Source organism: Hemitrygon akajei, chromosome 1, assembly GCF_048418815.1.
Source record: "Hemitrygon akajei chromosome 1, sHemAka1.3, whole genome shotgun sequence".
Taxonomy (NCBI): Eukaryota; Metazoa; Chordata; class Chondrichthyes; order Myliobatiformes; family Dasyatidae; genus Hemitrygon; species Hemitrygon akajei.
The window spans coordinates 211,721-238,915 of NC_133124.1; the positions used below are offsets into that span (position 1 = coordinate 211,721).

At 44.7% G+C, this 27,195-nt stretch overlaps 1 protein-coding gene across 3 annotated transcripts in view; it reads left to right on the plus strand.

The window, feature by feature from the left end:
- The window catches only part of avl9 (AVL9 homolog (S. cerevisiase)), a 305,466-nt gene that overhangs the window by 37,232 nt on the left and 241,039 nt on the right, over nucleotides 1-27,195 (plus strand). For 2 of the 3 annotated variants that reach the window (XM_073070590.1, XM_073070639.1), the window contains exon 4: nucleotides 24,939-25,010. The exons of the other annotated variant lie outside the window; for it this stretch is intronic. In XM_073070590.1, the coding sequence (XP_072926691.1) occupies nucleotides 24,939-25,010 (72 nt within the window). The remainder of the gene's footprint in view (nucleotides 1-24,938; nucleotides 25,011-27,195) is intronic. 3 annotated transcript variants of the gene reach the window in all.

The window sequence follows — 27,195 nt, forward strand, 5'->3', positions numbered from 1 at the left end:
AGCCCAGGGAAATAACGAGAGTAATGGGAAACCCTAAATTTCCCGGAGCATCTGAGAGCGATGCCCTCTTAGTGGATGCTCCGATAGACCATGAGGGGGAGTCGGGATTTTCTGCTGGGGGACTGGTGTGGCCCAAATTGCATAAGCCCTTGGTTGTATAGGTGAGCAGGATGGCAGTGATTGTCAGGAACACTACGAAGAGGGAGGCCACCTTCAAGCGGGGGGATGCCCCTGGTGCATTAGTTCCCAATGACTGTAATGTCTAGTGTCCCTGTGAGACAAGCCAGGGAGAAACTGTTGGAAAAAGGGGGAAGTTGACCACTGAGTTATTCAACTTTGGGGACACCCTGGTTCCTGAGGGTTGGAAGAGGAGGTTAGTAGAGAAGATTTTGAAGCTGGAAGGTTTCTTTTCCACTGACAAGTTTGACGTGGGTTGTTCCAAGAGCACTCGTTACACTATCCAGGTGACCGAGGACACCCCGTTTAGAGAGAGGTCGTGGTGACTGGCCCCTGTAGAGATGGAGGACATTCGGCAACATTTGTGTAAGTTGAAGTTATTACCAATGCCCGAAGCCCCAATGCATCCCCAATAGTAGTGGCCAGAAAGAAGATTGGGAAGATACAGATGTACGTGGACTATAGACTCTGAATAGGCACACTGCTCCTGACCAGTATACTGTCCCGAGGATTCAAGACACGCTGGCCTGCCTGAGTGGTGCAAAGTGGTTCATTATGCTGGACTTGAGGAATGGATATTACCAGATCACCGTGAGTGAGGCCGACAAAGAGAAGACGGCATGTATATTTCCTCTGAGATTTTTCCAGTTCGAAAGGATGCCCCAGGGCATATCGGAGACCCCTGCAACCTTCTAGCGGGTCATGGAGAAGACGGTGGGGGATGTGAACTTGCTTGAGGAATTGGTGTATCTGGATGCCCTCATAGTGTTTGGGTCCACCTTGGAAGAACATGAAGCGAGGCTGAAGGTGCTGGGCCGCCTGAAAGCTGAAGGGTTAAAACTTTCCCTGGACGTGCCAGTTCTGCCAAATGTCTGTTAGCGATGTTGGGCACATAGTCTCACTGGATAGAGTAGCTACAAATCTGGCTAAGATAGAGGCAGTGACTAGGACAAGACCCCAGACTGTGAGTGCTCTACGTTCGTTCCTCGGGTTCTATGGTTACTATTGGAGGTTCATGAAAGGGTACGTGAAAGAGCGTCACCATTGAATCAGCTTCTGTGTGGTTACCCTCCCTTGAGGAAGAAAGGGGGGAGAAAAAAGGACAAGAGAGTGGAGAGTATCTTAGCCTGTTGGTGCCCTTTGGACTGAGGTGGGATACAAAATGTGAGGAGGCTTTTGCGGGCCCCTGTTTTCCATATGTACTGCACATGGATGCCAGCTAGAGAGCTTAGGGAGTGTCTTGCATCAGGATCAGAGCACCAGATTGAGACCCATTGTGTTTGTCAGCCGGAGTCTGTCACCCTCCAAGAAAAACTATCCCATGCACAAGTTGGAATTTCTGGCGTTGAAATGGGCTGTGGTGGATAAGCTGAGTGACCATCTCTACAGGGCCAAGTTTGAGGTGAGGACGGACAACAACCCCCCTAACTTATATCTTGACCTTGGCGAAACTGGATGCCACAGGCCATTGGTGGTTGGTGGCGTTGTCTGCCTATGATTTCAGCCTGAAGTACCGGCTGGGAAGCAGGAACATTGATGCTGATGCTTTGTCCAGATGGGTGCATGAGGTACTGGTCAGGGACAAGGAGTGTGAGAGTGTTCCTACCCTGCAGGTGAAGGCCATGTGTCAGTTTGCCATCACTGTGAAGGCAGAGGGAAAGGAGAGGCAGGATCGAGTGGTGAATCAATTGGGAACTTCAGATGATGCCATTGCCCAAGTTTACTGTAACCTTACTGCTCTGAAGACAAATCAGCTGCCGGAATTGAGTTCTTGGAAAGTGGCAGCTGCTCAGCAAGACGACCCGGGCATCGGTATCATTTGCTCAGCAGTTGAAAAGGGAGATATGTCTCAGGTAGAGAAGATGAAACACGCGGCGGTGCCTCTATTACTGAGAGAACGGCTTCAGTTGGAGTTGTGGAACCAGATCCTATGCTGGTTCATGTCACCGTTGGACCAACCTCAGTGTTGCCAGCTGGTTTTGCCAGAGAAGTATCGGAGGATTGCATTGATGTCACTTCATGATGATTCTGGACATCATGACCTATGGGTTGCTCAGACGCCAGCTTTACTGGCCCCAAATGAAGTTGGAGGTTGAAGAACACTGCAAGTCGTGCATTCGATGCATACGGTGAAAGACTTTGCCTAAGTGAGCAGCTCCCTTGTCTCACTTGCAGAGTATGGGGCCCCTGGACCTGGTATGTATGGATTTCCTGTCAATAGAACCCGATGCCAGTAATGCGGTGAATGTCTTAGTCATCACAGACCACTACACCAGATCTTCACAGGCTTTTTCTACCAAGGACCCGATGGCATCCACGGTGGCCAAAGTGTAATGGGAGAAGTATTTCTTTTATTATGGCCTTCCCAGGTGGATACATAGTAATCAGGGACGGGATTTTGAGAGCAGACTCATTGGTGAGTTACTGGGCATGCTTGGAGTCGAGAAGTCAAGGATCACGCCCTATCATCTGCAGGGTGATCCCCAGCCCAAAGGGTTTGATCGGACCTTGCTAGACCTGCTCAGAACCTTGGAGATCAGCAAGAAGAGCAGGTGGAGTCAACATATTGGACACCTGGTTCACAGTTACTACTGTACCCAAAATGAAGCTACCGGGTACTGGCCATACTACCTGATATTTGGGTACAAGGTGAGGGCGCCCATTGGCCTTTGCTTTGGGACTGACGAGGGTGACTTACCGCTGAAGACATCTGAAGCATGTATCTGACATGAGAAGAGAGCTGAAAAGGGCTTATGAATTAGCTGGGGTCGCAGATGCCAAGCAGAATCAAGGAAATAAGAGAAGGTATGATCAAAAGGTGAGCTTCTCCCAACTCCTGCTGGAAGACCGGGCCCTCATAAGGAACTTAGGGCTACCGGAGAAACATAAGTTGGTGGACCACTGGTCGGCTAAGCCCTATATGGTAGAGAGTCAAATACCAAACCTACCAGTTTTCTGGTTGAAACCAGAGGATGGGAATGGGCCTGTCAATGGGCCATGAGAAGGCCTTGGCGGACAGGATTAAGGTAAAACCCCAAGGCATTCTACAAGTATGTGAAGAGCAAGAGGATAAGATGTGAGGGAGTAGGATCAATCAAGTGTGACAGTGGAAATTGTGTATGAACCGGTGGAGATAGCAAAGATACTTAGTGAATACTTTACTTCAGTATTCACTATGGAAAAGCCTCTTGGCAATTGTAGGGTTGACTTACAGTGACCTGAAAAGTTTGAGCATGTAGATATTAAGAAAGAAGATGTGCTGGAGCTTTTGGAATGCATCAAGTTGGTTAAGTCACTGAGACCCGAAATGTACCACAGGCTACTGTGGGAGGCGAAGGAGGAGATTGCTGAGCCTCTGGCGAGGATCTTAGCATCATCAATGGGGACGGGAGAGGTTCTGGAGGATTGGATGGTTGCAGATGCTATTCCCTTATTTAAAAGGAATAGAGATAGCCCAGGAAATTATAGTCTTACTTCAGTGGTTGGTAAGTTGATGGAGAAGATCCTGAGAGGCAAGATTAATGAACATTTGGAGAGGCATAACATGATTAGGAATAGTCAGCATGGCTTTGTCAAAGGCAGGTTGTGCCTTATGAGCCTGACCGAATTTTTTGAGGATGTGACTAATCACACAGATGAAGGTAGAGCAGTAGATGAAGTGTATATGGATATCAGCAAAGCATTTGATAAGGTATCAAATGCAAGGCTGCAAGGGACTGATTCTTTTAACGTTGCAATGTATGATATGAAGATAGGTGGTTTTGAAGAACTAGGATACAGGAGGACATACAGATTAGGAGAATAGGCAAAGAAATGACAGATGGTATACTGTGTCTGGAAGTGTATGGTCATGCACTTTGGCAGAAGAAATGAAAGGGTTGACTATTTTCTAAATGGAGAGAAAATACAAAAAAAACGAAGTGTGAAGGGACTTGGGAGTCCTTTTTGAGGAATCCCTAAAGGTTAATTTGCAGGTTGAGTCTGTGGTGAGGTATATAAATGCAATGTTAGCATTCAGTTCAAGAGGAGTGGAATATAAAAGCAAGGATGTAATGTAATCACAAACAAGTCAAAATTTGTAGATGCTGGAAATCTGAGCAACACACACAAAATGTTGGAGGAACTCAGCAGGCTAGGCAGCATCCATGGGAAAAAAGTGCAGTCGACGTTTAGGGCCAAAACGTAAGCTTCGGTAAGATGTAATGTTGAAACTTCATAAAGCACTGGTAAGTCCTCACTTGGAGTATTGTGAGCAGGTTTGGTCTCCTTATCGTAAAAATAATGTGCTGAAACTAGAGAGGGTTCAAAGGAGGTTCACAAAAATGATTCCAGAATTGAATGGCTCATCATATAAAGAGCATTTTTAATGGCTCTGGGCCTGTATTCACTAGTGAAACACACAGGTTCTGTTGGCTGTGTAAGTCTAGGGAAGACGATCTCTAGCCCTGCCAACCATGTGAGATTGAGGTGTGAGTTCACCTGAAACTCCCTGTTTAGGTAGATGCTGTGTGATTTGTTACCCTGTTACAAGTCAGTACCTCAAAATAAAAGTACACCATACGCAATTAAATGATTTAGAATATAGAAAGTAGAACATAGAAATTTACAGCACATTACAGGCCCTTCGGCCCACAATTTTGTGCCGACCGTATAACCTACTCCAGAGACTGCCTAGAATTTCCCTAGCGCATAGCCCTCTATTTTTCTAAGCTCCATGTACCTATCTAAGATTTAACTTTATAGTTCTTAATTTGAATAAAGAGTTTGTAAATAAAAGGGCCCATTTTAATGAGACAGTCTAACATGCACAAGTTGGATCTCATGGTTTCCATTTTGCCGATCCTCCTTTGAGCTCCCTGGCCTTTGTCAGATTGTGGCGCTGCTCTGGGTTGAGTACTACGACCTCTCCACTCCAGCATCTTCTCCCTCCATCTCCTGCTGAGCAAAGACCCAGATCACCCCGGTGTCAGGCACACAACACGAACACACTCCCTTCATTGGATGGCTCACATTCCAAAGCACCCATTATCTCTAACCATAACCTAAGCACTGCTTCTATAGAAAGACCATTACATTAGCAGTGAAACCTTTCCCAGGGTGTTACAGTAGAATTCGGAAGAATGAGAGGTGACCTCTTTGAAAACTATTAAATACTGAAAGGACTTGATAAAGTAAATGTGGAGAGGTTGTTTCCTCTGATGGAAGATAGATAGACAGATAGATACTTTATTCATCCCCATGGGGAAATTCAACTTTTTTTTTCCAATGTCCCATACACTTGTTGTAGCAAAACTAATTACATACAATATGATATGCATCTAAATCAATATCTCAAAAAGCATTTATAATAGCTTTTAAAAAGTTCTTAAGCCCTGACGGTTGAATTGTAAAGCCTAATGGCATTGGGGAGTATTGACCTCTTCATCCTGTCTGAGGAGCATTGCATCGATAGTAACCTGTCGCTGAAACTGCTTCTCTGTCTCTGGATGGTGCTATGTAGTCTAAGAGCAGAGGATAGAGCTTCATAATTGAGGGGAATCCTTTCAGAACAGAGATGAGGAATTTCTTCAGCCAGAGAGTGGTGAATTTATGGAATTCTTTGCCATAGGCAGTTGTGGCATCTTATGGTTTTATGGTCTTTATGTGTATAAAGGTAGAATTTGATAGATTCTTGATTGTTCACAGCATTAAGGGATATGGGGAGAAGGCAGGAGATTGGGGCTGAGAAGAAAATTGGATCAGCCATGATAAAACAGTGGAGCAGACTTGATGGACCAAATTTTGCTCCTATATCTTATTGTCTTGTGATCCCAAATTGTAGTAGCATCATGCTAGATAGTATGCCTATGTGGCGTCCAGTCATGTGTTGATACAGGATAGTCAGCATGACTTTGCGTGGGAGATCATGTATCCTCTAACTCCCTGAACTCACCGATCTCATTACCCTTCCTTCCTGTCCGGTGTACTGATATAGACCACTAATTTTGGCTGTTCATCCTCGCCCTTAACAATGCGATGCTTGATCCGAGACATCTCTTACCCTGGCATTTGGGAAGAAACATATCATCTGGAGTCTCATTCTTGTCCACAGAATCTTTTGTCTGCTATGTTAGTGAGTAAATCCCTTATCACGACCGCACTCCTCTTTCACCTTCTCTTCCATATCATCTACATATTACTCCACAGTTCTTAGCCCCAGACTTAAGGAGAGATAGAAACATAGAAGAAACTACATCACAATACAGGCCCTTCAAACCATAATGCTGTGTCGAACATGTCCTTACCTTAGAAATTACCTAGGGTTACCCATAGCCCTCTATTTTTCTGAGCTCCATGTACCTGTCCAGGAGTCTCTTAAAAGACCCTATCATATCCGCATCCACCACCATCACCGGCAGCCCATTCCATGCACTCACCACTCTCTGCGTAAAAAAATTACCCCTGACATCTCCTTCCTTCATATCTACTTCCAAGCACCTTAAAACTATGCCCTCTCGTGCTAGCCATTTCAACCCTGGGAAAAAGCCTCTGACTATCCACATGATCAATGCCTCTCATCATCTTATTCACCTCTATCAGGTCACCTCTCATTCTCCATCTCACCAAAGGAAAAAGACCGAGTTCACTCAACCTATTCTCATTAGGCATGCTCCCCAAACCAGGCAACATCCTTGTAAACACAAGGAAATCTGCAGATGCTGGAAATTCAAACAACAACACACACAAAATGCTGGTGGAACACAGCAGGCCAGGCAGCATCTATAGGGAGAAGCACTGTCGATGTTTCGGGCCGAGACCCTTCATCAGGACTAACCGAAAGGAAAGATAGTAAGAGATTTGAAAGTAGTCGGGGGGGGGGGGGAGGGGAATGCGAAATGATATGAGAAGACCGGAGGGGGTGGGATGAAGCTAAGAGCTGGAAAGGTGATTGGCGAAAGTGATACAGAGCTGGAGAAGGGAAAGGATCATGGGATGGGAGGCCTCAGGAGAAAGAAAGGAGGGGGGGAGCACCAGAGGGAGATGGAGAACAGGCAAACAACTAAATATGTCAGGGATGGGGTAAGAAGGGGAGAAGGGGCATTAACGGAAGTTAGAGAAGTCAATGTTCATGCCATCAGGTTGGAGGCTACCCAGCCGGCATATGAGGTGTTGTTCCTCCAACCTGGTTTGGATTCATTTTGACAATAGAGGAGGCCATGGATAGACATATCAGAATGAGAATGGGACGTGGAATTAAAATGTGTGGCCACTGGGAGATCCTGCTTTTTCTGGTGGACTGAGTGTAGGTGCTCAGCGAAACGGTCTCCCAGTCTGCGTCGGGTCTCACCAATATATAAAAGGCCACACCGGGAGCACCGGACGCAGTATACCACACCAGCCAACTCACATGTGAAGTGTCGCCTCACCTGGAAGGACTGTCTGGGGCCCTGAATGGTGGTGAGGGAGGAAGTGTAAGGGCAGGTGTAGCACTTGTTCCGTTTACAAGGATAAGTGCCAGGAGGGAGATCGGTGGGAAGGGATGGGGGGGGACGAGTAGACAAGGGAGTAGCGTAGGGAGCGATCCCTGTGAAAAGCAGAAGGGGGGGGGGGGGGAAGGAAAAATGTGTTTGGTAGTGGGATCCCGTTGGAGGTGGCGGAAGTTACGGAGAATTATACGTTGGAGCTGGAGGCTGGTGGGGTGGTAGGTAAGGGCAAGGGGAACCCTATCCCGAGTGGGGTGGCGGGTGGATGGGGTGAGGGCAGATGTGCAGGAAATGGGAGAGATGCGTTTGAGAGATCCTTGTAAATCTCCTCTGCACCCTTTCTACAGTTTCCACATCCTTCTTGTAGTGAGGTGACCAGAACTGAGTGCAGTACTCCAAGTTGAGTCTGACCAGGGTCCTATATAGCTGCAACATTATCTTTCGACACCTTAACTCAATTCCACAATTGATGAAGGCCAATACACCGTATGCCTTCTTAACCACAGAATCAACCTGTGCAGCAGCTTTGAGTGTCCTATTATGGACTTGGACCCCAAGATCCCTCTGATCCACCACACTGCCAAGAGTCTTACCATTAATACTACGTTTTAACTTACCAAAATGAACCACCTCACACTTATCTGGGTTGAAATCCATCTGCCACTTCTCAGCCCAGTTTTGCATCCTATCTGTGTCCTGCTGTAACCTCTGACAGCCCTCCACACTATCCACAACACCTCCACCTCTGCTATCTCCTCTGGTTCCTTAAACACTTTTCCACTGTCACACTTGAATGGTCCTATACTCTCACGCCTTATCCTCTTGCTCTTCACGTACTTGTAGAATGCCTTGGGGTTTTTCTTAATCCTGTGTGCCAAGGCCTTTTAATTGGCCCTTCTGGCTCTCCTAATTTCTATCATTACCTAGTTTTTTAAACCTGTCATAAGCTCTTCTTCTTGACTAGATTTACAACAGCCTTTGTACACCAGGGTTCCTGATTCCTACCATAATTTCCCTGTCTCATTGGAACTTACCTATGCAGAACCCCACGCAAATATCCCCTGAACATTTGCCACATTTCTTCCATATATTTCCCTGAGAACATATGTTCTCAATTTATGCTTCCAAGTTCCTGCCTGATAACCTCATATTAGGTTATCATATTTCCCTTTACTCCAATTAAACACTTTTCTAACTTGTCTGTTCCTATCCCCCTCCAATGCTATGGTAAAGGAGATAGAATTGTGATCACTATCTCCAAAATGCTCTCCCATAAGAGATCTGACACCTGACTAAGTTCATTACCCAGTACCGGATCAAGTACAGCCTCTCCTCTTGTAGGCTTATCTACATATTGTGTCAAGGAACCTTCTTGAATACACCTAACAGACTCCACCCCATCTAAACTCTCTCTAGGGACATGCCAATTGATATTTGGGAAATTAAAATCTCCCACCACAACAACCCTGTTATTATTACATTTTTCCAGAATCTGTCTCCCTATTTGCTCCTTGATCTGCTATCTGTTACTATTGGGTGGTCTATAAAAAACAGCTAGTAGAGTTATTGACCCTTTCCTGTTTCTAACTTCCACCCACAGAGACTCCGTAGACAATCCCTCCATGACTTCCTCCTTTTCTGCAGCCATGACACTATCTCTGATCAACAGTGCCACGCCCCCACCTATTTTGCCATCCTCCCTGTCCTTTCTGTCCTTTTTCAGTCCTTTCTGTCCTTTCAATCCTCCCTGTCCTTTTCTTCGGCAGTTTAACGGGGACACGACTGCGCAAGCGTGTGTAAGTCGGACTGTGAGGCAGCGGGAGAATTTAAAGGGAGCAGTTAGACGGAGCGGGCGACTGTGTAGCGGGCGATGGAGTAGAGGGAGACAGAGTAGGAAGGCTTTGTCTCAAGAGTCTTCGACGAGCTGAGGCTGAGGACAAGCTTCACTCCTAGTGAGGTAAGGCTGGGTAAGTTCCTTTAAAAGGAGAACGTTTCAAAAGTTGAGGCAACGTATCGAGTAGGTCATGTCAGCTGAGATCAGCCCCGTGGTTTGTTCTTCCTGCAGCATGTGGGAAATCAGGGATACTTCCAGTGTCCCTGACGACTATGTGTGCAGGAAGTGTGTCCAGCTGCAGCTTCTGGCAAACCGCATTGAGCGGATGGAGATGCGATTGGATTCATACTGGAGCATCTGCGACGCTGAGAAAGTCGTGAATAGCACGATCAGTGAGTTGGCCGCACCACAGGTAAAGGCTACACAGGCAGAAAGGGAATGGGTGGCCACTAGACAGTGTAGCAGTAGGCAGGTAGTGCAGGAGTCCCCTGAGGGCATCTCTCTCCTAAACAGATATACTGTTTTGGATACTGTTGGGGGAGATGTCTCATCAGGGGAAGGCAGCAGCAGCTGAGTTCATGGCACCATGTGTGGCTCTGCGGCACAGGAGGGAAGGAAAAGGAGTGGGAGAGCTATAGTGATAGGGGATTCGATTGTAAGGGGAATAGATAGGCATTTCTGCGGCCACAAATGAGACTCCAGGATGGTATGTTTCCTCCCTGGTGCAAGGGTCAAGGATGTCTCTGAGCGGCTGCAGGACATTCTGGAGTGGGAGGGTGAAAAGCCAGTGGTCGTGGTGCACATAGGTACCAACGATATAGGTAAAAAACGGGATGAGGTCCTACAAGGTGAATTTAGGGAGTTAGGAGATAAATTTTTGGGGCATTGGAACCAGTTCTGGGGGAGGTGGGACCGGTACAAACAGGACGGTCTGCACCTGGGCTGGACTGGAACCAATGTCCTAGAGGGAGCGTTTGCTACTGCTGTTCAGGAGGATTTAAACTAATGTGGCAGGGGGATGGGAACAAGTGCAGAGAGACAGAGGGGTGTGAAATGAGGGTAGAAGCAAAAAGTAGTAAGGTGAAAAGTAAAAGTGGCAGGCAGGCAAATCCAGGGCAAAAATCAAAAAGGATCACAGAGACATGGCTCCAGGGTGACCAAGGATGGGAGCTCAACATCCAGGGTTATTCAATATTCAGGAGGGATAGACAGGAAAGAAAAGGAGGTAGGGTAGCGTTGGTTAGAGATGAGATTAACGTAATAGAAAGGAAGGACATTAGCTTGGAGAATGTAGAATCGATATGGGTAGAGCTGCATAACACTAAGGGGCAGAAAACGCTGGTGGGAGTTGTGTACAGGCCACCTAACAGTAGTAGTGTGGTTGGGGATGGCACTAAACAGGAAATTAGAAATGCGTGCAATAAAGGAACAGTAGTTATAATGGGTGACTTCAATCTATATATAGATTGGGTGAACCAAATATGATAACCTAACTAAAGGTGCTGAGGAAGAGGATTTTTTGGAATGTATACGGGATGGTTTTCTGAACCAACATGTCGAGGAGCCAACTAGAGAGCAGGCCTTTCTAGATTGGGTATTGAGCAATGAGGAAGGGTTACTTAGCAATTTTGTCGTGCGAGGCCCCTTGGGTAAGAGTGACCATAATATGGTGGAATTCTTCATTAAGATGGAGAGTGACAAGTTAATTCAGAAACAAAGGTTCTGAACTTAAAGGCAGGTAACTTTGAAGGTATGAGATGTGAATTAGCTAAGATAGACTGGCAAATGACACTTAAAGGGTTGATGGTGGATATGCAATGGCAAGCATTTAAAGATCGCATGGATGAAGTACAACAAGTGTTCATCTCAGTTTGGCAAAAGAATAAACCAGGGAAGGTAGTACACCCGTGGCTGACAAGGGAAATTAGGGATAGTATCAATTCCAAGGAAGAAACATACAAATTAGCCAGAAAAAGCAGCACACCTGAGGACTGGGAGAAATTCAGAGTCCAGCAGAGGAGGACAAAGGGCTTAATTAGGAAAGGGAAAAAAGATTATGAGAGAAAGCTGGCAGGGAACATAAAAACTGACTGTAAAAGCTTTTATAGATATGTGAAAAGAAAAAGATTGGTGAAGACAAATGTAGGTCCCTTACAGTCAGAAACAGGTGAATTGATCATGGGGAACAAGGACATGGCAGACCAATTGAATAACTACTTTGGTTCTGTCTTCACTAAGGAAGACATAAATAATCTTCCAGAAATAGTAGGGGACCGAGGGTCTAGTGAGATGGAGGAACTGAGGGAAATACATGTTAGTAGGGAAGTGGTGTTAGGTAAATTGAAGGGATTAAAGGTAGATAAATCCCCAGGGCCAGATGGTCTGCATTCCAGAGTGCTTAAGGAAGTAGCCCAAGAAATGGTGGATGCATTAGTGATAATTTTTCAAAACTCTTTAGATTCTGGATCAGTTCCTGAGGATTGGAGGGTGGCTAATGTAACCCCACTTTGTAAAAAAGGAGGGAGAGAGAAACTGGGGAATTAGCCTGACATCGGTGGTGGGGAAAATGTTAGAGTCGGTTATCAAAGATGTGATAACAGCACATTTGGAAAGAGGTGAAATCATCGGACAAAGTCAGCATGGATTTGTGAAAGGAAAATCATGTCTGACGAATCTTATAGAATTTTTTGTGGATGTAACTAGTAGAGTGGATAGGGGAGAACCAGTGGCTGTGGTATATTTGGATTTTCAAAAGGCTTTTGACAAGGTCCCACACAGTAGATTAGTGTGCAAACTTAAAGCACACAGTATTGGGGGTATGGTATTGATATGGATAGAGAATTGGTTGGCAAACAGGAAGCAAAGTGTGGGAATAAACGGGACCTTTTCAGATTGGCAGGCGGTGACTAGAGGGGTACCGCGAGGCTCAGTGCTGGGACCTCAGTTGTTTACAATATATATTAATGATTTAGACAAGGGAATTAAATGCAGCATCTCCAAGTTTGCGGATGACACGAAGCTGGGCGGCGGTGTTAGCTGTGAGGAGGATGCTAAGAGAATGCAGGGTGACTTGGATAGGTTAGGTGAGTGGGAAAACTCATGACAGTTGCAATTTAATGTGGATAAATGTGAGGTTATCCACTTTGGTTGCAAGAACAGGAAAACAGATTATTATCTGAATGGTGGCCGATTAGGAAAAGGGGAGGTGCAATGAGACCTGGGTGTCATTGTACGCCAGTCATTGAAAGTGCAGTTATAGCAGGCGGTGAAAAAGGAGAATGGTATGTTGGCATTCATAGCAAGAGGATTCGAGTACAGGAGCAGGGAGGTTCTACTGCAGTTGTACAAGGCCTTGGTGAGACATCAGCTGGAGTATTGTGTGCAGTTTTGGTCCCCTAACCTGACGAAAGACATTCTTGCCATAGAGGGAGTACAAAGAAGGTTCACCAGATTGATTCTTGGGATGGCAGGACTTTCATATGAGGAAAGACTGGATCGACTAGGCTTATACTCGCTGGAATTTAGAAGATTGAGGGGGGATCTTATTGAAACATATAAAATTCTGAAGGGATTGGACAGGCTAGATCAGGGGTGGGCAAACTTCTTGACTTGTGGGCCACAAAGGGTTCTAAAATTTGACAGGGGGGCCGGACCAGGAGCAGATGGACGGAGTGTTTTGGTAATACACCTCATAAGAGAAAATAAAATATCATGGGATATGTAGAAAACATGTGCTTTAATTTCAATTGAAAATGAACAAATGCATTACAACAAAATATCTGTCTTTGAAGTCCCATGGTATTTAGCTATTTATTGAAATGACTTTTAAAACACTGAAAATTAAATGAATAAAATACAGCTTTTATAATAGTAACAGTTATTATTTTAAAGCACTGAAAATTCTGTTATCCTTCAAGATATTATCATCATCACTCTCCTCCTGACTGTCTTTATTTCAAAAACGGTAGGAGATGCAGGTCTACTTGTCCTGCTCCTTCTTATTCAATTGTCCCCTGTGCCAAAACTCAGCAACGACCAGTGTCACTGACAGAACAGTGACAGCGCGCCAGTATGCGGTGCGCGTTATTTGATCTGGAGCGCATTTTTTATTTTGAGAACGTTCGTGCACCTGCGCACTACTCATGTCCATCACTTAACAGAAATAACATGTAACATGTAAGGCTTATTGAAAAAAATATTTTCAAATGCATTTTTTACATAACACAACGAAGAAACTTATTTTTAATTTCAGTGGGAACAGTGTTGTTGGTCTCCCTTTTTAGCCAGCGCATCAAAGTCTGGATTTAGTTTTGTTGTGGCGATTCTCAGGATGGATCTGAGGTGTTAACAAGGTTTATTAATATAATTTCATCAAGTTCTGCGGGCCGGATTAAAAAGCTTAACGGGCTGCATATGGCCCGTGGGCCGTAGTTTGCCCATGCCTGGGCTAGATGCAGGAAGATTGTTTCTGATGTTGGGGGAGTCCAGAACAAGAGGTCACAGTTTAAGGATAAAGGGGAAGCCTTTTAGGACCGAGATGAGGAAAAACTTCTTTACACAAAGAGTGGTGAATCTGTGGAATTCTCTACCACAGGAAACAGTTGAGGCCAGTTCATTGGCTATATAACCATATAACAATCACAGCACGGAAACAGGCCATTCCGGCCCTCCTAGTCCGTGCCGAACTCTTAATCTCACCTAGTCCCACCTACCTGCACTCAGCCCATAACCCTCCACTCCTTTCCTGTCCATATACCTATCCAATTTTGCCTTAAATGACACAACTGAACTGGCCTCTACTACTTCTACAGGAAGCTCATTCCACACAGCTATCACTCTCTGAGTAAAGAAATACCCCCTCGTGTTTCCCTTAAACTTTTGCCCCCTAACTCTCAAATCATGTCCTCTCGTTTGAATCTCCCCTACTCTCAATGGAAACAGCCTATTCACGTCAACTCTATCTATCCCTCTCAACATTTTAAATACCTCGATCAAATCCCCCCTCAACCTTCTACGCTCCAATGAATAGAGACCTAACTTGTTCAACCTTTCTCTGTAACTTAAGTGCTGAAACCCAGGTAACATCCTAGTAAATCATCTCTGCACTCTCTCTAATTTATTGATATCTTTCCTATAATTCGGTGACCAGAACTGTACACAATATTCCAAATTTGGCCTTACCAATGCCTTGTACAATTTTAACATTACATCCCAACTTCTGTACTCAGTGCTCTGATTTATAAAGGCCAGCGTTCCAAAAGCCTTCTTCACCACCCTATCTACATGAGACTCCACCTTCAGGGAACTATGCACTGTTATTCCTGGATCTCTCTGTTCCACTGCATTCCTCAATGCCCTACCATTTACCCTGTATGTTCTATTTGGATTATTCCTGCCAAAATGTAGAACCTCACACTTCTCAGCATTAAACTCCATCTGCCAACGTTCAGCCCATTCTTCTAACCGGCATAAATCTCCCTGCAAGCTTTGAAAACCCACCTCATTATCCACAACACCTCCTACCTTAGTATCATCAGCATACTTACTAATCCAATTTACCACCCCATCATCCAGATCATTTATGTATATTACAAACAACATTGGGCCCAAAACAGATCCCTGAGGCACCCCGCTAGTCACCGGCCTCCATCCCGATAAACAATTATCCACCACTACTCTCTGGCATCTCCCATCTAGCCACTGTTGAATCCATTTTATTACTCCAGCATTAATACCTAACGACTGAACCTTCTTAACTAACCTTGCATGTGGAACTTTGTCAAAGGCCTTGCTGAAGTCCATATAGACTACATCCACTGCCTTACCCTCGTCAACATTCTTCGTAACTACTTCAAAAAATTCAAAAAGGTTTGTCAAACATGACCTTCCACGCACAAATCCATGCTGGCTACTCCTAATCAGATCCTGTCTATCCAAATAATTATAAATACTATCTCTAAGAATACTTTCCATTAATTTACCCACCACTGATGTCAAACTGACAGGTCTATAATTGCCAGGCTTACTTCTAGAACCCTTTTTAAGCAATGGAACCACATGAGCAATACGCCAATCCTCCGGCACAATCCCCGTTTCTAATGACATCTGAAAGATCTCCGTCAGAGCTCCTGCTATCTCTACACAAACTTCCCTCAAGGTCCTGGGGAATATCCGGTCAGGACCCGGAGATTTATCCACTTTTAAATTTCTTAAAAGCGCCAGTACTTCCACCTCTTTAATTGTCATAGGTTCCATAACTTCCTTACTTGTTTCCCACACCATTACACCATTCAATATCCTTCTCTTTAGTGAATACCGAAGAGAAGAAATCATTCAAAATCTCTCCCATCTTCCTCGGCTCCACACATAGCTGACCACCCTGATTCTCTAAGGGACCAATTTTATCCCTCACTATCCTCTTGCTTTTAATATAACTGTAGAAGCCTTTCGGATTTACTTCCACCTTATTTGCCAAACCAAACTCGTAACTTCTTTTAGCTTTTCTAATCTCTTTCTTAAGATTCCTTTTACATTCTTTATATTCTTCGAGCAATTCATTTACTCCATGCTGCCTATATCTATTGTAGACATCCCTCTTTTTTCGAACCAAGTTTCTAATATCCCTTGAAAACCATGGCGCTTTCAAACCTTTAACCTTTCCTTTCAACCTAACAGGAACATAAAGATTCTGTACCCTCATAATTTCACCCTTAAATGACCTCCATTTCTCTATTACATCCTTCCCATAAAACAACTTGACCCAATCCACTCTCTCTAAATCCCTGCGCATCTCCTCAAAGTTAGCCTTTCATATTTAAGAGGGAGTTAGATATGGCCCTTGTTGCTAAAGGGATCGGGGGTATGGAGAGAAAGCAGGTACAGGGTTCTGAGTTGGATGATCCGCCGTGATCATACTGAATGGCGGTGCAGGCTCGAAGGGCCGAATGACCTACTCCTGCACCTATTTTCTATGTTTCTATGAAACATCTAAAGCCTGGCACTCGAAGGACCTCCTTCCTTTTCCTGCTTATGTCATTGGTACCCATATGTACCATGACCTCTGGCTGTTCTCCTTCCCACTTCAGGATATTGTGGATGCAATCAGAAACATCCCGGACCTTAACACCTGGGAGGCAAAGTACCACCCATGCTTCTTTCCTGCATCCACAGTATCGCCTGTCTGACCCCCTAACTATAGAGGCTCCTATCACTGCTGCCTTCCTCTTCCTTTTGCTACCCTTCTGAGCCACAGGGCCAGACTCTGCTAGAGACACGACCACTGTTGCTTCCTCCAGGTAGGCCATTCCCCCCCCCCCCCCCAGTACTCAAGCAGGAGTACTTATTGTGAAGGGGTACAACCACAGGGTGCTCTCTAGCCTCTGACTCCTGCCCTTTCCTCACTGTTACCCACTTCTGTCTCCCCAGACCCCGGTGTGACTACCTGCCTATAGCTCCTCTCTTTCACCTCCTCACTTTCCCTGACCAAATGAAGGTCATCGAGCTCCATCTCAGGTTCCCTAACACGGTTCCTAAGGAGCTGTAGCTCGATACACCTGGTGCAGATGTGGCCATCTGGGACGCTGGGAGTCTCCAGGCCTTCCCACATCTGTCACCAAGCACAGAACACCAGCCTCACAGACGTTCTTCCTGTCTCTATTCTACACAGGCAACCAACCTCACTTCGGCCCGTTATCGCCAAAGTCCCATTGAGCCAAAGCCTTCCTACTCTGTCTCCCTCTACTCAGTTGCCTGCTCTATAAAGCTGTCTCCTTTTAAACGCTTTTCGCTGTTTTCACTGGCTGATGCCCACACGCTTGCACAGTAATGCCCTGATCAAACTGCTGAAGAAGATGTAAATTTTAGAAAACATGTAGAGGAAATTTACCAGAAGGATTTCAGCAATAAGTGATTTTAATTATGTTGATAGATTGGTGAATTAAGACTATAAAACCTACGAGCAGAATTAGGACATTTAGCCCATCAGTTCCGCTCCACCATTCAATCATGGCTGATCCTTTATTCCCCTCCTCAACCCCATTCCCTGGCCTTCTCCCTGTAACCTTTAATGCTGTGTCTAATCAAGAACCTAACAAGCTTTGCCTCCAATACACCGAATGACCTGGCCTCCACAGCTGCCTGTGGTAATAAATTCCACAAATTCACCACTCTCTGGCTAAAGAAATTTTTCCCATCTCTGTTTTAAATGGATGTCTCTCTATCCTGAGGCTGTGCCCTTTTGTCCTAGATTCCCTCCATGGGAAACATCCTTTCCAAATCTACTCTGTCTGGATCTTTCAACATTTGAAAGGTATCAATGAGATCCTCCACCCCGCCCATCCTTCTAAATTTTAGAACCAGAGCCATCAAACATTCCTCGTGTGGTAACCATTTCATTTCCAGAATCATCCTTGTGAACCGCCTCTGGACCCTCTCTAATGCTAACACATCTTTTCTTAGATGAGGAGCCCAAAACTGTTCACTATACTCAAGGTGAGGCCTCACTAGTGCCTTATAAAGGCCCGGCTTCACATTCCTGCTCTTGTATTCGAGCCCTCTTGAAATGAATGCTAACATTGTACTTGCCTTCCTCACCATTGACTCTACCTGCAAGTTACCCTTTAGGGTGTTCTGCACAAGGGCTCCCATGTCCCTTTGTATCTTTGATTTTGGATTTAAATATAGTCTGCATATTTATTTCTACTACCGAAGTGCATGACCATGTATTTCCAACATTGTATTTCATTTGCCATTTTCTTGCCTATTCTCCTAAACTGTCTTAAGTCCTTCCGCAGCCTACCTATTTTCTCAACATTACCTTCCCTTCCACCAGTTGTCATATCAATTGTAAACTTGGCAACAAAGCCATCTAGTTGGTAGTGTTCTCCTTGGAAGAGAAAAAATGAAGATGAGTATTTCCCATTTGCGAAAGACTGAAAACCAGAAGTTGCAGAAACCAGTGCTTTGTGTAGAAATGAAAGTGATGAGAAGAATGTATTTTTATAATTCTGTATATGATATAAAATGAATATCGTACTACAAATTACAATAGGAAAGGCTTGCCAGAAGGGCAGTGTTATGATAATTGTGGGGGATTTTAACATGCGAGTGGATTGGGAAAATCGGGTCGGCACTGGATCTCAAGAGAGAGAATTTGTAGAACGTCTACGAGATGACTTTTTAGAAGAGCTGGTTGTTGAGCCCACTAGGGGATCGGCTGTACTGGATTGGGAATTGTGTAATGAACCAGAGGTGATTAGAGAGATAGAGGTGAAGGAACCTCTTAATCTAGATTTGCAGGGGAATGGGAACCAGAGTGTCAGAGTAGATAGTGGAACGGGGGTAAAAATAAATGATGTTAGTAGTTCATGCAAAGTCACAAATAGTAAGGTTTTGTGTGGTGGTAATAATCTTCTGAGGTGTGTATATTTCAATGTGAGGAGTATTATGGGAAAGGCAGATGAGCTGAGGGCTTGGATCGACACATGGAATTAGGACATCATAGCCATTACTGAAACTTGGCTACAGGAGGGGCAGGACTAGCAGCTCAATGTTCCAGGGTTCCGATGTTTCAGACGTGATAGAGGCAGAGGGATGAAGGGTGGGGGGGGTGGTGGCTTTGCTAGTCAGGGAAAATATTACAGCAGTGCTTCAGCAGGACAGTTTAGAGGGCTTGTCTACTGAGGCCATGTGGGTGGAGCTGAGAAACGGGAAAGGTATGACCAGATTAATAGGATTGTATTATAGACCACCCAATAGTCAGCGAGAATTGGAGGAACAAATCTGCAGAGAGATAACAGACAACTGCAGGAGACAGAAAGTTGTGATTGTAGGGGATTTTAATTTTCCACACATTGATTGGGACTCCCATACTGTTAAAGGTCTAGATGGGTTAGAGTTTGTAAAATGTGTTCAGGAAAGTTTTCTAAATCAGTATATAGATGTACCAACTAGGGAGGATGCAATATTAGATCTCCTATTAGGAAATGAGTTAGTGCAGGTGATGGAAGTGTGTGTAGGGGAATGCTTTGGTTCCAGTGATCATAACGTCATTATTTTCAACTTGATCATGGATAAAGATAGATCTGGTCCTCGGGTTGAAGTTCTAAACTGGAAAAAGGCCAAATTTGAAGAAATGAGAAAGGATCTAAAAAGCGTAGATTGGGACAGGTTGTTCTTTGGCAAGAATGTGATTGGTAAGTGGGAGGCCTTCAAAGGAGAAATTTTGAGAGGGCAGAGTTTGTATGTTCCTGTCAGGGTTAAAGGCAAAATGAATAAGAATAAGGAACCTTGGTTCTCGAGGGATATTGGAACTCTGATAAAGAAGAAGCGACAGATGTATAACATGTATAGGCAACTGGGAGGAAAATAAGATATTTGAGTATAAAAAGAGTAAGAAAATACTTAAGAAAGAAATCAGGAGGGCTAAAAGAAGACTTGAGGTTGCTTTAGCAGTCAGGTTGAGGATAATCCTAAGAGCTTCTACAGGTATGTTAAGAGCAAAATTGGTCCTCTTGAAGACCAGAGTGGTCGGCTATGTATAGAACATAGAACATAGAATAGTACAGCACATTACAGGCCCTTCAGCCCACAATGTTGTGCTGACCCTCAAACCCTGCCTCACATATAACCCCCCACCTTAAATTCCTCCATATACCTGTCTAGTAGTCTCTAAAACTTCACTAGTGTGTCTACCTCCACCGCTGATTCAGGCGGTGCATTCCACGCACCAACGACTCTCTGAGTGAAAAACCTTCCTCTAATATCCCCCTTGAACTTCCCTCCCCTTACCTTAAAGCCATGTCCTCTTGTACTGAGCAGTGGTGCCCTGGGGAAGAGGCGCTGGCTGTCCACTCTGTCTATTCCTCTTAATATCTTGTACACCTCAATCATGTCTCCTCTAATCCTCCTCCTCTCCAAAGAGTAAAGCCCTAGCTCCCTTAATCTCTGATCATAACGCATATTCTCTAAACCAGGCAGCATCCAGGTAAATCTCCTTTGTACCCTTTCTAATGCTTCCACATCCCATATAATGCTTCCCATATAGTGAGGCGACCAGAACTGGACACAGTTCTCCAAGTGTGGCCTAACTAGAGTTTTATAGAGCTGCATCATTACATTGCGTCTCTTAAACCCTATCCCTCGACTTATGAAAGCTAACATCCCATAAGCTTTCTTAACTACCCTATCTACCTGTGAGGCAACTGTACCAGCAGATCCCTCTGCTCCTCCACACTACCAAGAATCCTGCCATTTACTTTGTACTCTGCCTTGGAGTTTGTCCTTCCAAAGTGTACCACCTCACACTTCTCTGGGTTGAACTCCATCTGCCACGGCTCAGCCCACTCCTGCATCCTATCAATGTCTCTCTGCAATCTTTGGCAATCCTCTACACTATCTACAACACCACCAACCTTTGTGTCATCTGCAAACTTGCCAACCCACCCTTCTACTCCCACATCCAGGTCGTTAATAAAAATCACGAAAAGTAGAGGTCCCAGAACAGATCCTTGTGGCACACCACTAGTCACAAGCCTCCAATCTGAATGTACTCCCTCCACCACAACCCTCTGCCTTCTGCAGACAAGCCAATTCTGAATCCTCCTGGCCAAACTTCCCTGGATCCCATGCCTTCTGACTTTCTGAATAAGCCTACAATGTGGAACCTTGTCAAATGCCTTACTAAAATCCATGTAGATCACATCCACTGCACTACCCTCATCTATATGCCTGGTCACCTCCTCAAAGAGCTCTATCAGGCTTGTTAGGCATGATCTGCCCTTCACAAAGCCATGCTGATTGTCCCTGATCAGACCATGATTCTCTAAATGTCCATAGATCCTATCTCTAAGAATCTTTTCCAACTGCTTCCCCACCACAGACGTAAGGCTCACTGGTCTATAATTACCCGGACTATCCCTACTACCTTTTTTGAACATGGGGACAACATTCGCCTCCCTCCAATCCTCCGGTACCATTCCTGTGGACAACGAGGACATAAAGATCCTAGCCAGAAGCTCAGCAATCTCTTCTCTCACCTCGTGGAGCAGCCTGGGGAATATTCCGTCAGGCCCCGGGGACTTATCCGCCCTAATGTATTTTAACAACCTCAACACCTCCTCTCCCTTAATATCAACATGCTCCAGAACATCAACCTCATTCATAGATAGATAGATACTTTATTCATCCCCATGGGGAAATTCAACTTTTTTTCCAATGTCCCATACACTTGTTGTAGCAAAACTAATTACATACAATACTTAACTCAGTAAAAAAATATGATATGCATCTAAATCACTATCTCAAAAAGCATTAATAATAGCTTTTAAAAAGTTCTTAAGTCCTGGCGGTAGAATTGTAAAGCCTAATGGCATTGGGGAGTATTGACCTCTTCATCCTGTCTGAGGAGCATTGCATCGATAGTAACCTGTCGCTGAAACTGCTTCTCTGTCTCTGGATGGTGCTATGTAGAGGATGTTCAGAGTTATCCATAATTTTCCTTTACCCTACTCGCCAAGGCCTTCTCATGCCCTCTTCTTGCTCTTCTCAGCCCCTTCTTAAGCTCCTTTCTTGCTACCTTATATTCCTCAATAGACCCATCTGATTCTTGCTTCCTAAAGCTCATGTATGCTGCCTTCTTCCACCTGACTAGATTTTCCACTTCACTTGTCACCCATGGTTCCTTCACCCTACCATTCTTTATCTTCCTGACAGGGAAAAATTTATCCCTAACATCCAGCAAAAGGTCCTTAAACATCGACCACATGTCCATAGTACATTTCCCTGCGAAAACATCATCCCAATTTACACCCGCAAGTTCTAGCCTTATAGCCTCATAATTTGCCCTTCCCCAATTAAAAATTTTCCTGTCCTCTCTGATTCTATTCTTTTCCACGATAATGCTAGTGGCCAGGGAGCAGTGATCACTGTCCCCCAGATGCTCACCCACTGACAGATCCGTGACCTGACCCGGTTCGTTACCTAATACTAGATCTAGTATGGCATTCCCCCTAGTCGGCCTGTCAACATACTATGACAGGAATCTATCCTGGTCACACTTAACAAACTCTGCCTCATCTAAACCCTTGGAACTGAACAAGTGCCAATCAATATTAGGGAAGTTAAAGTCACCCATGATAACAACCCTGTTATTTTTGTACCTTTCCAAAATCTGCCTCCCAATCTGCTACTCGGTATCTCTGCTGCTACCACGAGGCCTATAGAATACCCCCAGTAGAGTAACTGCTCCCTTCCTGTTCCTGACTTCTACCCATACTGACTCAAAAGAGGATCCTGCTACATTATCCATCCTTTCTGCAGCTGTAATAGTATCCCTGACTTGTAATGCCACCCCTCCTCCCTTTTTTCCCTCCTCTCTATCCCTTTTAAAGCACTGAAATCCAGGAATATTGAGAATCCATTCCTGCCCTGGTGCCAGCCAAGTCTCCATTATGGCCACGACATCATAATTCCATGTATGTATCCAAGCTGACGGTTTATCACCTTCGTTCCTGATGCTTCTTGCATTGAAGTACACACACTTTAGCCCTTTTACCTTACTACCTTTACACCCTTTATCCTGCTTCTTTTTCATCAAAGCCTCTCTATATGTTACATCTGGCTTTACTCCATGCACTTCTTTCACTGCTCTGGGTCCCATCCCCCTTGCAAATTGGTTTAAACCCTCCCGAACCATGCTAGCAAACCTATCTGCAAGGATATTGCTCCCCCTCGAGTTCAGGTGCAACCTATCCAATCCGTACAGATCCCACCTTCCCCAGAAGAGATCCCAATGATCCAAAAATCTAAAACCCTGCGCCCTGCACCAACTCCTCAACCACGCATTCAACTGCCATCTGCTCCAATTCTTACCATCACTGTCGCGTAGCACTGGCAGCAATCCTGAGAATGCCACCCTTGAGGTCCTGTTCTTCAGCCTTCTGCCTAGTTCCCGAAACTCACACTTCAGGAGTTTCACACCTCATCCCTCTTCCTGCCTATGTCGTTGGTACCAACATGTATCACGACTTCTGGTTGCTTTCCTTCTCGTAACAGTATGTCATGCACCCGGTCAGAGACATCCCGGACCCTGGCACCTGGGAGGCAACAAACCATGCAGGTGTCCTTCTCATGTCCACAAAATCTTCTGTCTGCTCCCCTGACAATAGAGTCTCCAATGACGACAGCTCTCCTCTTCACAGTCCATCCTTCTGCACCACAGGGTCAAACTCAGTGCCAGAGGCCCTGCCACCATGGCTCACACCTGGTCGGTCATCCTCGCCAACAGCATCCAGGATGGTAAACTTATTATTCAGGGGAATGGCTACAGGGGGTGCTCTGCATTACCTGTCTACTCTCCTTCGCTTTCCCCCCTTGGACTGTCACCCAATGACCTGCTTCCTGCAGCCTAGGTGTGACTACCTCCCTGTAGCTCTCATCTATGACTGTCTCATTCTCCCTTATGAGTCGAAGGTCATCCAGCTGCTGCTCCAGATTCCGCACACGGTTTTCCAGTTCGCCCAGCCGCAAACACTTCTGGCAGATGTGACTCTGCGGGAGAGGGGAGTTCCCCCAAGACTGCCACATCTCACAGGAGAGACACTTCACTGTCTCAGGAGGCATTGCAAAGACTAACTGGGAACAAACTCGTCCTCCGCCTCTTCTCGTCAAAGACTCAAATTTCCACTCCTTCACTGGCCCACTCACTCACTGGCCGCTTTCCACAGGCCGCTCCGCTTGAGCTACTCCTCTATTTATTTGTTTGAGCTTTTCAAACTGCTTGGTCACCTGACCTCGATTGCCCAATCAGCTGCTTTCTGTTGAGTCTGAGCTATTCAAATCTTGATTGACTTGATTGCACAGTCCAGCTACCAAAACTGCCAGAATCTCTCGAGTCAAAGCCTCAAATCTCCACTCCTTCACTGGCCCACTCACTCACTGGCCACTTTCCACAGGTATGGAACCAAAAGAAATGGAAGAGATATTAAATGGGCTTTTTTGCTCTGTATTTACTAAGGAAACTGGAATGGAGTCTATGGAAACAAAGCAAACAAGTAGGGAGGTCATGGAACTTATACAGATTGAAGAGGAGGAGGTGCTTGCTGTCGAGGCAAATCAGTGTAGATAAATCCCCAGGACCTGACAGGGTATTCCCTCGGACCTTGAAGGAGACTAGTGATGAAATTGCAGGAGCCCTGGCAGAAATATTTAAAATGTCGGTATCCATGGGTCAGGTGTGGAATTTGTTGCCATGGGCGGCAGTGGCGGTCAAGTCATTGGGTGTATTTAAGGAAGAGATTGATAAATATCTGAGTAGCTAGGGCATCAAAGGTTATGGTGAGAGTGCGGGGGAGTGGGACTAAATGGGAGAATGGATCAGCTCATGATAAAATGGCGGAGCAGACTCGATGGGCTGAATGGCTGACTTCTGCTCCTTTGTCTTATGGTCTTATTTTGTTTAATTCCAGATCCTGAAGGTTCGTCAAGCAGATGTCACAAGAGAAACTGTCCAAAAGAGTGTCTGTGTGCTCAGTAGGCTGGTAATTCACTACTTATTTTCAAATACGCTTCAAATGCATTTTATTTAATAAAAGAAATACAAAATTTTGGGAAGCAATGGGGAGAAAATGCCATTTCTTTGAACATTTTGTTCGATGTCTGGCTTGAAAGTAATAATGAAGCTTTTAAGATATTCAGCAGACTTAATTTTATATTTCCATTTATTTTTTAAAAATATATTTCTATTGAAGGAATGACACAATACAGAATACATAATGGATTACATTTCCTCCATTTTGCTTTTATATCTTACCCCTAAACAAACCTCCCCTCACCCGCCCCCCCCCCCCCCCCACCCCCGATCATACCATGGCAGCTAATGTATTTGCAATACAACAATTCATAAATGCAAGTACGGACATTTCACAGCCATATCCCCATGCTACTTCAAGACGAAGGCCACACACATCCACAACTATATTTCTATAACTTTTCTGTTACAATCCATTAAATGAAATGGTAGCTTGCTTATGGACTACTGCGAAGCAATTCTTATTTAATGAAAAGGATTTGTTACAGTTGCTCAGAAGCAAACAAAAAACAGTAGACCTTTAGAAATAGATTCAGAATTAGGGTTGCCCGTGGATTGTAGAGAAAGAGCATTCTGCCTGGAATTCAGTGACAAGTGGTGTTCTGCAGGGATCTGTTTGGGGACCCCGTTCATTGTGATTTTTATCGAACACTTCTATGAGAAGGTGAAAGACTGGTTAATAAGTCTGCAGATAACATGAATTTTGGTGGTGTTGTCGATAGTGTAGAAGGTTGTCATGCAATGATATAGAAACAGGATGCAGAGCTGGGCTGAGAAGTGGCCAATGAAGTTCAATGTGAAAATGTGTGAAGTGATTTACTTTGGAAAGCTGAATTGTGTTGGCCTTCTACTGCATCTCCTTTGTCAATCCTACTTGTAATTTCCTCAAAACATTGCAGTAGGTTAGTCAGCCAGGACTTTTTTTTTCAGGAAATCATGCTGGCGTTGGCCTATCTTGTCATGCGCCTCCAGGTATTCTGTAATCTCATCCCTAACAATCGATTCCAACAACTTCCCAACCACTGATGTCAGGCTAACAGGTCTATAGTTTCCTTTCTGCTGCCTTTCACCCTTCTTAAATAGAGTAACATTTGCAATTTTCCAGTCATTTGGTACAATGTCAGAATCTATTGATTCTTGAAAGATCATTGTTAATGCCTCCTCAATTTCTCCATATACTTCCTTACGAACCTGAGGGTGCATCTCATCAGGTCCAGGAAATTTACCCTCAGACCATTAAGCTTCCTGAGCACCTTCTCAGTCATAATTTTCACTGCACATACTTCACTTCCCTGACTCTCTTGAATGTCTGGTATACTGCAGACGTCTTCAACAGTGAAGACTGGTGCAAGATACACATTCAGTTCCTCTCCATTCTCTGCATCTCTCATTACAATATCTCCAGCGTAATTTTCTATTGGTCCTATATCTACCCTCAACTCTCTTTTACCCTTGAAATACTTAAAAAAGCTTTTAGTATCTTCTTTGATATTAGTAATCAGCTTCCTTTCATAATTCTTCTTTTCCTTCCTAATGACCTTCTTAGTTTCCTTCTGAAAATTTTTAAAAGCTTCCCAATCCGTTATCTTCCCACTAACTTTACCTTCCCTTTATGCCCTCTCTTTTGCTTTTACTTTGGCTCTGACTTCATTTATTAGCCATTCGAAAATTTCTTATTTGGAATATATATCTTGCACTTCCCTCATTTTTCACAGAAACCCCAGCAATTGCTGTTCTGCTGTCCTTCCTGCTAGTGTCCCTTTCCAGTCAACCTTGGCCAGTTTCCCTCTCATGCCATTGTAATTTTCTTTATTTCACTGAAATACCGACACATTGGAATTTAGTTTCGCCTTCTCAAATTTCAAAGTGACCTCAATCATACTGTGATCACTGTTTAATGAGGGTTAGAAACATAAAAAACCTAAAGTACAATACAGGTCCTTCGGCCCACGATGCTGTACCGAACATATCCTTACTTTAGAAAAGGCTGCTAGTGAACTGCTGGTTTTTCAGAGCAAAGGGAGTTTTTTGCTTCTCAGGTTAAAGAGAGGTGGGACTGCGCATGTGCATGATGCCAGCCAATAGAGCGCAAAAGGTTTAAAAAGAAGACCGCCGTATCCAGTGGGCAGCTTCGG